The sequence below is a fragment of the Semicossyphus pulcher genome, unplaced genomic scaffold, assembly GCF_022749685.1.
Source record: "Semicossyphus pulcher isolate SPU_LCO1_2020_fin unplaced genomic scaffold, fSemPul1.0.p SCAF_14, whole genome shotgun sequence".
NCBI classification, from domain to species: domain Eukaryota; kingdom Metazoa; phylum Chordata; class Actinopteri; order Labriformes; family Labridae; genus Semicossyphus; species Semicossyphus pulcher.
In genome coordinates this window covers 10012845-10022739 of record NW_027211648.1, presented here as the reverse complement: position 1 = coordinate 10022739, position 9895 = coordinate 10012845, and the positions used below count along the sequence as shown (strand labels likewise).

At 41.3% G+C, this 9895-nt stretch overlaps 1 protein-coding gene across 1 annotated transcript; it reads left to right on the top strand.

Moving 5' to 3' along the window:
* Window positions 1-1194: 1194 nt before the first annotated feature.
* LOC138591069 (growth arrest and DNA damage-inducible protein GADD45 beta-like) lies at window positions 1195-3559 on the top strand. The gene is made up of 4 exons (XM_069661578.1): window positions 1195-1289; window positions 1957-2058; window positions 2173-2389; window positions 2618-3559. The coding sequence occupies exons 1-4, from the start codon at window positions 1258-1260 to the stop codon at window positions 2720-2722; spliced, it is 456 nt and encodes a 151-aa protein (XP_069517679.1). The 5' UTR covers window positions 1195-1257; the 3' UTR covers window positions 2723-3559.
* Window positions 3560-9895: the final 6336 nt, after the last annotated feature.

Sequence of the window (9895 nt, the reverse complement as noted above, 5' to 3'; positions counted from 1 at the left end):
GCATGTTTGAGTTTGGCATTTTGACCGTCGTCATATATTTTGGGAGCCAGATATGACCATATTAGGTGGAGAGGCTGGGGGGACAGTACTACACCTTGGTCGTTATTTACAGGTCGCTCTGGTAGCGATTTGTCAATCCCAAAGTAGCCATTCTCTAAAACATATATTGCTTTAAAACATACACTTCCTTAAAATCGGACCACAAAGTACAAAATAAATATGGTGTATTTAAGGAGATTTTAAACTTTCAATTAAGACCCAAACATCATTGGGAAAATGTTTACTAATGTATTAAGATAAGTTACATGTCGCATCATTTTCTCATAGTCTTCTATTATATCGGACTGTTTTGAAATACCGGCCCCCTGGTGGCCATTAAAAAGAATGCAGGTTTAAGGCACTTTCACATTGGCTTCACTTTTCAGACCCGGAGACTATGCCCACTATACAGTCTACGTTTAAAACATCACAAACTACATTTTGCTTTTTTGAATTAATTATAATTAATTATTAATAACAATTTTCGTTGTGTTTTTAGTCACTATTTTTGCCAAGAAGAGGATCACACATATAATCCACTGTTTTTATGTTGATAAACTTTTATGTACTCAATTGCGTTTTCTGTAAACGCATGCAAAGTATTTTGGAGCAATAGACGCTGTTGTCAGTGTTTTTGCATCATTAATCAATTGTAAGTATTATAAAATATTTTTTACATTACTGGGGAAGTAGTTCAGAATAGTCTTTCCCTCGGTCAGCCACCAGATGTCGCCCATACTTTCACAATCACTGGTGTTCAGTTATAGAAACTTGTAATGAAGAGATGAGGGGCTCATGTTGCACAACTGCTTCAACATATTTACAGATTTTATTTTCGATTACCATCTATTATTGATGTTTTCCTTGAAATCGTTTTGTTGTCATGCACTGTAACGTCACATTCATCACGCTGTCAGAATGACAAAGCAAACGTACTTTCATGTTGTGTGGAATCATCACTCAGTGTAACCACATAAACAAACCCCCGGTGCACATGACAAAGAGAGACGTTGGATTTATTCGGAGCCAATAGCAGAGCTCGGTTAGTTTCGGTCCCGCCTCCTCTCAGCCTCGGTATAAAGAGTGTGTCGCAACGTTGCCAACAACAAACGCTGCCAACGCTCCTGCAGAGCTTGCTCACGCACACACTGGGGGAATAATCAAACCACCGGATTACTGTCACGCTCTCTCACTGGGATTAATTCCTGATCAGCGAACATGATTCCAGAGGAAAGCTTCGGAGAGAACAGGTGAGATTTCTTGCTCGAGGTTTCTGCACTTGTGGTAGTTTTATGGCTGTTTGAGACATGTGGAAGGATATCATGTGCTGGACAGGAATGCGTCTCGTCCTTTGACCCTTTCATTGCTTACGCTGCTCAGGCTGATGAAGTCAAATCACACTTTTAGTGCTTGGATTTAGGACTTTATTCGGGTGCAGTGCAGAGATTCTTAGAACCGTATACTTTACATGTTTCTGCGGTTTTTTTAAATAATTGAAGCCATGATTTTCGACAACATTTGTGCAGAAAACATTTTTAAAAGTTGATGCATAGCTCACTTTTGAGTTTAAATAGTCATATACACTCTTTTAAGGGCTCACTTGCACTAAACTATGCATGCATGTTGCACAGCGTGCAGAAGGCGGTGTGTGGACATTGCAATGTATAGCCTATTGCATAAGCCTTAAAATCAAATTCCTTCTTTACTTATCTCCTCCACATGCAACACAACTGCTAAAGCGAGAGCTACTGGAGCTTCTTATTGCTTTTATCTGACCTTTCTTGGACTTTGTCATTACTTTGTGGTATTAAATACAATAATGGGCTCATATATTAGATGACTGCAGCTGGTGTATGACATAACCAGTGTGGTTTTAATGGCACAATACGATATAATTGTTCTTTCTTTCCCTCCCAGGATGCAATCTGCAGGGCTGGCTCTGGAGGAGTTGCTGGTGACAGCTCAGAAACAAGACTGCCTGACTGTTGGCATCTATGAATCAGCTAAGCTTCTTAATACGTGAGTTAAAACTATTAAATTTTCCTTTTTGAACTTTGCCTAACAAGAGAATAACTTTGCATAACTCAAACCATCGAATATATATCTAAATGTAGGTGTCTCTTTCCTCCTCAGAGACCCAGACAGCGTGGTTCTGTGCGTCCTGGCAGCAGACGATGCAGACGATGTGGCACTGCAGATCCACTTCACCCTGCTGCAGTCCTTCTGTTGCGACAGCGGCCTCACAATCCTGCGAGTCTCGGGGGTTCAGCGGCTCAAGCAGCTGCTTTGTCCCGTGGATGCCAACAGGAACCAGGAAGAACACGGAGACCTCCACTGCATGCTGGTTACGGTGTGTTGACTCAACACAGCAGCCCTCTGTTATGTAACTGAAAGGCCAAAGGAGGAATATAATATGACAGATGATGAACTGTTTCCTCATCCTTTTGGCATTATCTGAGGGAGCTTTTACTTTATTTTCTTTTTACTATTTCTTGCAGTTTCAGCAAAAGATTTCTGCTGACTTAACTCACCTTTAAGCTTGAACATGAATTTGATGTTGTGTTTGTTTCCCTTGCAGAACCCGCAGGCCGACCACTGCAGGCTACAAGAGGTGGGGACCTACTGCCAGGAGAGTCGACGCCTTGACCAATGGGTGCCTGAACTTGTCCTGCAGGAACGCTGAGGGGTCTGGCACCCACACACATGAACAAAAACAGGAGCTTTCTGGGTTCAGATACTGGAACCATTGTTGCTCATGCAGGGACGGCCTGGAGTGGACAGGGACGGGTTGTCCTGACAAGCAGGGACCAGGGACTCCCTTTCAGAGACTGATGGAACAGTGGGAGTAGAGACTGGTTTTGATGGAAACGCAGATTCCCATTCAGGCCATGTTATTTTGCATTGGCAGAAAAACTAAATCACAGCTTCTATTTTGTGCCTCTGTTACAATGTTTATGGGTGTGACTGTCAATCAGCAGTAGCATTGACACGAACATTGCCACACCCCGACTTGTACCTGGAAGACCAGTGTGTGTTTGTGGACTGGAAAGGAATGCTGTAATGAAACTATGCCCAACATTCCTGTGTATTCTCACATGGGAGAGTCCTAGGAGAGAAGGTGTGTGTCAGTGTGTGGTATGCGTGCACAATCCTCCGGTCTTTCTTTAGAAAAGACTGGGCGTGCAGCGTGTGCGTGCCTAAAAATGAGCAGCCAAAACCTGCGGAGGAATCTTCACCATGGAAACTGAAATGATGTTCGATTTAAAGGCACAGGATTTATCGGCCAAAGTAAATTGCAAAATATGTTTTCAGTAAGAGGAGGGTGCAGAGTGAGCAGTGTAATGAACTGTCTGATCTGTGTGTCATCGTGCAGCAGAACAAAAACAGTCAATATCTTTGTGCCTTCAAAACTGCTGCTTTTTTGATAAAATGCTGCTAAACTGAATATGAACAGTGCTACACAAGTAATTTATTGATTCTATTAGTTGTTTGTGTTTCTATTTAAGGTCTAATATTTTGCTCTTGTTAATTAAATCAATAAATTATTGTATTCATAATTAATTGAGTGCTTTTCTCAAAAGGTTTGAGCTCACATTTCAAAACAAAAGCCACGCGCGCGTCATGGAACCACAACTCTAGCTGAGTCATGCAACTATCAGTTTACATTTGGTATGAAGCAACGCTAAAACATGCACACTTACGGCAAAGGCTTTGTCACTGACAGGGCAAACAATCATAAGTCTGTTAGAGAAAGAAACCGGGGTGGAGACAGAAACTGGGTTCAAACAAACAGGCGTAACAAGCTGATGCAGACCTACTGTACCTGCAAGACGAGAAGCACCTGCTAAAACTTTCGATTTCATTTCTTTTAAACACTTTGCATTTTAACTTTCTGCAAGTTTTTATGTCACATGATGCACTCAGACTTGTAAATGCATGTCTCAGAGGGCTGGGAGATAAACCAAATGCCACTTAGCCCTAGTGGAACCCCACCCATGCCACGGTATCTCCACACGATCAGGTAGCAAAATGTTCATGCAACACAGTACAAGTGGTTTATCCTCCCCTCTGCCCTGCTTTCACTCTGTTTTGCTCCACACTCCACCCTGCGCTCTCACATGTCTGTGCACAGCTTGGACTGCAGCGCGGCAGAAAGGGAACACTCAGGCACATGGACCTCCCATTTGTTTACAACCTCCTGGACAGGGGCGTGACTAGTGCAGGGACTGCCTTCTGATTGGCTGTGCTCCTTCCACCCTAAATATCATTGGCTTTGGGGGGTGGGGGGACTAGGGTTTGAAACTTGGAGGAGACTCGTGACTATTGAAGCAGTTCTACAAAAGGGCGCAGAGACGAGCCAAAGACGGAGAACTTGTAACAATGACATTCCTGTCAAATGATCTATGTGGGAGGCTTTACTTAGCATTTCTCTTTGTTGCCTCTGTTTGGTGAAGCAGCTTTTAATCTTTCTTCTGCACGCCATGTACCTGTTTGGCTAGAAAGAATGTGGCTACATGTGCAATTTGTATCTTTACAATCAGGGAGAGAAAAGTAAGGACCTCCTACTCAGACAGCGCAGAAACAAAAAGAAAAACACGGAAAATAACTTCAAAGAACTGCAGCTAATCATTAACAGGAGTCAGAGTCTACAGCCGTGCTGGCAGGCGGCTCTGAGAGGCTGCACTGACACACTGTTAATGTCACTGTTATGGATTTTGAGTTTCAGACTTCTTAATAGCATTTGTGTTAACTTCATATTGTAATTGCAACTGAAACTCAGTTGCACTCACTGCCATAAAATGGAATATGTTTGGAGGCCTCATATGAGTCAAAGTAATAAAACCCAAATTAAAGGACATGGTGTTATCTTGTTCATGCAAAGTATTTCAATCCTCACATGGCCAATGCAAATATGCTGATGCATGTATAATATTAACTACTGTAGCCATCTTACTGTAGCATGTTAGCATGCTAACAAATTTAATAGCAGTGAACCCAAAGCAGAGCTAAAACTGATAAGAACGTCAATAGTTATGCAGGGACCCAAAATATGGGGCAAGTAAATTGAGACAATTCACTTTGACTTATGATTCAACTTCATGGTGGCGCTATTAAAAGTCAGGGATTAACCAAAGGATTCTTAATCTGGGAACCTTGAATACGTAAGGAGAAAAAATTGTGGCAATACACATGGATAGTCAATGAGATATTTGACTATAAAGCTAAGATTTCCACCTGCTGGTGGCGCTACAGCTCCAAAATCAAAAGGATTCATCCTCTGGGAACCATGAATGTGTGTTTTTTTTAAATATTTTTCCCTCTGGACAGACAGACACAGGCATTAACAGAGATAATCTGGCTTAAAATCAAGAGACAAGAGCATGTGTTATTATATCATCTTTTTATTAATGTTATCTACTTCTCAATATCATCTTTTTAACAGCAATATCCACAAAATATTAACAATGTGCAAGAAAACATGAGTTATGGCACATCAGAGAACAGTTACAAAAAATAGATATATTTTCTTCATAATCAATCAAGGCAAAAAGATACATATACTGTATGCATACACAGGAGATCAGAACACAAAAGATGAGTCTCGGGAGGGGCTCCGAGCCGATGCAGCGATGTTTGATTTCCAGTGAGGAGCCTCAACTCTCCCCACCTGACCAGAAATGTATTTCACCGGGCTCGCTTTGTGTGACAACACAAGTTGATTTTCATCTCGAGCCACGGGTTCTAATTTAACACTGCTCAGTCTGTTGATCTGATCACCCCAAGACCAGCATTAACACAATATACGCCACTATAAGGCAAACTAACAACCAACCAATCAGACTTAACTGTCAGCCGGACCAGCGCTGTAAGGCCGGCTGTCTCTGATTGTAGCCCAACCAACAATGGAATGATTGAAAAAACAATAATGATAAGAAATAGCATCTCCAGGACAACATCAGTGTGTTGCATGTGTGTTTGCTGATATGTACGCTTGTTTTATGTTGGTAAAGTCGTTTGCAGTTGTTATTCTCTTTGACTTTAGCTGCACCTTGCAAAGACATCACAAGGAGCGGCCTTTTCTTTCCTTAACGCAAACAATGAATCAGTAATGTCTCAATCTGACAAAGTTTAGACTCTGGGGAAAATAAAATTATTCCAGGTCAGTAACTCTGAGTAGTTTGGACTATTTCTTAAGCTGGTTCCTAGTTTTTATTCTGATGAAAGATTAGCCTTCAAATTAGCCTGAAATTAGCTCTGCCCTAAACCTAAATTATTTATTAAGAAATAGTTTCACATTTTAGGAAATACTCTTAAAAGAATAATTGCTGAGAGTTATATAAGAATATAAATACCTCTTTCATGTCAGCTTGTTAAATAAAAGCTACAGCCAATAGCTAGCTAGCTTACTTTAGCATAAACACTGTAGACTGGGGCAAACAGCTAGCTAGTCCTTCATGCAGAGTATCAGATCTGGAGTCGCCTAGCGATGAGGTTGCAGATTGTTTCCAATTGCTAACCACTCCCCTCACCCTCCAGAAGAAGCTAAATCGGCCGCAAATTCATGTAAAGCGCAAGAGGCCCGCTGTAGAGCCGGTGTTTGGTTTGTCTGCTCTGGGCTATCATTGCGGTAGAAAATGGCCGACTCCATGGAAGAGACCTGCTTGCTAAGTGGAGCCTGTTCTAAGGTAAACAAAAACACGACACTTCTTATTTTCAGTCGGTTATACACCAATGAAAGTATAACTATCAATATGATATTCAATTTCTGACAACAAATCTTACAAACTGCACCTTATAGACACGCTGGTAGGTGAATTTTTGAACCTTTAGAGAGCCGGGTATTGATCTTCTCATCTAACTCCCTGCATAGAGCGATTAGCCTGACAAATTCTACAGAAAGCCGAACTATTCCTTTAGGTCTCAGAGGCTTAAACGAGTGGTGAAAATAAGCTGCAGCTAAAATATGCAACTGAGTCAGGCACAGATGGAGCTAAACAACAACAGAAAATGTATTCAAATAGGACTTTGTCAGCTTTGTGAGCATTATTGTTACTATTGGTCATCGCATCAAAAATAGCTGCCCACACTTCAACTGGACAATTTAAGCTTTTGACAGAAGCCTTCTTTACTCTTCTCCAGACTGATGAAAGGGTGAGGGGAGGCCATACATAACGTTCTGACTCTGACAACGTCACATGACCTCTCCTCTGGTCAGACTAACCCTGACCTGGAATTGCAGGGCTGCAGTACTGTAACATTTCTGTGTGACACTCTGCACCGCTCTGGAGGCACTGTGTGTTCTTACTCACTGTGTCTCTCCTACTATAACACACACTCACACACATCCGTACACACACACTCATGCGTGCACCTCTGCTTTCTCTTCTCCGCCTACTGCTCTGCCAAATCATCCTTTTTAGCTACCAAACACCCCCACAAATGCGCACATGCACTCACACGCACACGCACGCCCTCAGCCTTCTCTGTGGCCTCTCTCCAGCTCCTGCTCTTTCTGTACTTTGGGAACGGCCTACCCTGTCTGTGTGGAACAAAGGCAAATTATAGAGATGAAGCAGGGCTTTGTATCAGACGTTGAACAAGCAGCGATGCTAATTTGCAATTTAACCTTGATTTTCATTATGAAGTTGGATTTTTTTCTAAAGATTGTTTTCACATTTCAGGAAACACGGTTATTTGCCTTCTTTCTGAGAATTAGATGAAAAGATTGAAACTACTATCATGTTTGTACGTTGAACATAATGCTACAGCCAGCAAAGGGTTAGCTAAACGTGAAACCTCGCTCTGTATGAAGCTAACAACATCAGCTAACCAAAATATGTAAACGTAAAACCCTTTTTTTCTGAGAGTTAGATGAAAAGATTGAAACTACTATCATGTCTGTACGTTGAACATGAAGCTACATCCAGCAGAGGGTTAGCTAAACTTAGCATAAAGTTTGGAAAAGGCAAAACGTAAATCCTTGCTCTGTCTGAAGCTAACAACATTGGCTAACCAAAATCTGTAAAGCTAAATCCCCAGTAAATGCAGCTAGCCAGTTTTATAGAGGTGTTACACATTTAAAAAAACAGATTGTAAAACTTTAGTGAGTGAACTTCTGAGGTGTTGTTAGGTAAATTAAGCTACATTTGGACAGCGCCAAGCTAGCTGTTCCCAGTAATTAAGCTAGGGTAAGCTAACCAGTCGCTGGAGCTTCATATTTGACATATGACGCAAAAAAAATGTTTAGCTTAAAAGTTTTCACTCTTTAAATAACTCTTTCAAGCCTAAATCTATGTATTTTTGAATGTGATTTAATGTTATTATAGCAAGTTATCCTCAGGCTGCCTTTTACACTATGTGCTCACCCTCACGCACAAACAACTGCCCACCTCTCACCACCTTCCAAAACAACTCTCAAAAGTCAGTGTGGCAGCAGGTGGCTCATGTTGACCTAGTGATTAGAGAACAGAAAGGCAGCGGGTTCATCTCCCCTGACAGTCCATCAGCAGACACAAATCCTGTCCAAATGACTCCACCCTGTTCTGTCACTGTACGTTAGCCCTGACAGAAGCCCTCACTAAATGCTCAAGTGTAAATATGATGACACGAAGCTCTTGTCTTTCAGCAATTAACTATCAAAAAGCAGCCCTATAAAGCAGCCTTACAGCTATGACCTTTGACCTCTGAATCTTAAACACAACTGCATAAGAGAGTGCGTGTTATGTATGTGTTGTCCTAGTTGCCTGTCGCCCACAAAAACCAACGCATGAGAAAAGCTCGTGGGCTGCTCTGGTGTTAAAGGATCGATCAGGAGGTTGGTTTTTGCCACTGGAATGAGGTCCGATGTTGATTAATCCTCTAACAGGATACGATCCTAAACCTATCTGGCATTTAGTTTCTATCTTATATTATTTTGATATATCCTCATAAGGTGTTTGTATTGGTATCTGTGGTGAAAACCATCCTCCGCTATCGTAAGCCTCTAAAACCTGAATGATTAAAAAAATATATAAAAAATGAAGACAGACATGATCCTGACTGACAAAACAGAATAAGTAGTACTAAAAAAAAATCCAACATCCACAGAGGGGGAATCTGTGTTTAGATTTTGTATCTTACAAACACTGTACAGGGTAATACTCAACTGACCAGGTTCCATGGACTCCATAGAAAGAAGAAACTCAAAAATTAAACCCAAAACAGCTACTCTTCAACTTATCACTTCTGCACATGTCTGAAAGAAAGTTTTTACACTTAGTATGTTTCTCTTGACTTCATCTGGGTTTTTTTTTTCACTTCATCTTTTTTACAATCAAGTTTGGTTTGTCAGAGAGGAGGAGCATTGTGGAGGAGAGGAGGGAAAAAAACGGCTCTTTACCTATCCAGTAGCTGAGCAGTCTAACTTACGTTTGACCTGGGGAGACTGAAACTGTAAGATTGGTAAAGGCAGGTTATATTTATTCCTATCAGAGTATCCGTTGCAATAAATCTCTTCTTTTCCTTTATAAAAACTGCCAATTGCAAGAATCATACATTAAAGGAAAACTGGAAAAGGGGAAAGCTTCACTTCTACGTTTTAGTTTGGGTTATCTCCTCCAGCCTTGCAGTCCTTAAAGAATAATTCTCGGGTGTGACCTCGCCCTCTCTAAAGGTAAAGCACAGGGAGGCTTGATGAACAGTAGAAACGTTTGTTTAAGAGATCCTAGCAGGTATCTGGTTAGGTGTTCCCCAAGGCTTACAACTAGGTCCCCTTCTTCTTCATTAGCATTTAATGTCAAACAGGAGGATAAACCCAGTCAGCCAAGGGCAACACCTATTTCAAAGCAAAACAATCAAAATAAAAAGTACAGTATTA

Bases quoted from the DNA above. Each gene is read 5' to 3' on its own strand.
- LOC138591069 (XM_069661578.1), top strand. From the start codon at position 1,258: ATGATTCCAGAGGAAAGCTTCGGAGAGAACAG. The intron at 2,059-2,172 runs GTGAGTTAAAAC...TTTCCTCCTCAG, and splicing joins TCAGCTAAGCTTCTTAATAC to AGACCCAGACAGCGTGGTTC. The intron at 2,390-2,617 runs GTGTGTTGACTC...TTTCCCTTGCAG, and splicing joins TCCACTGCATGCTGGTTACG to AACCCGCAGGCCGACCACTG.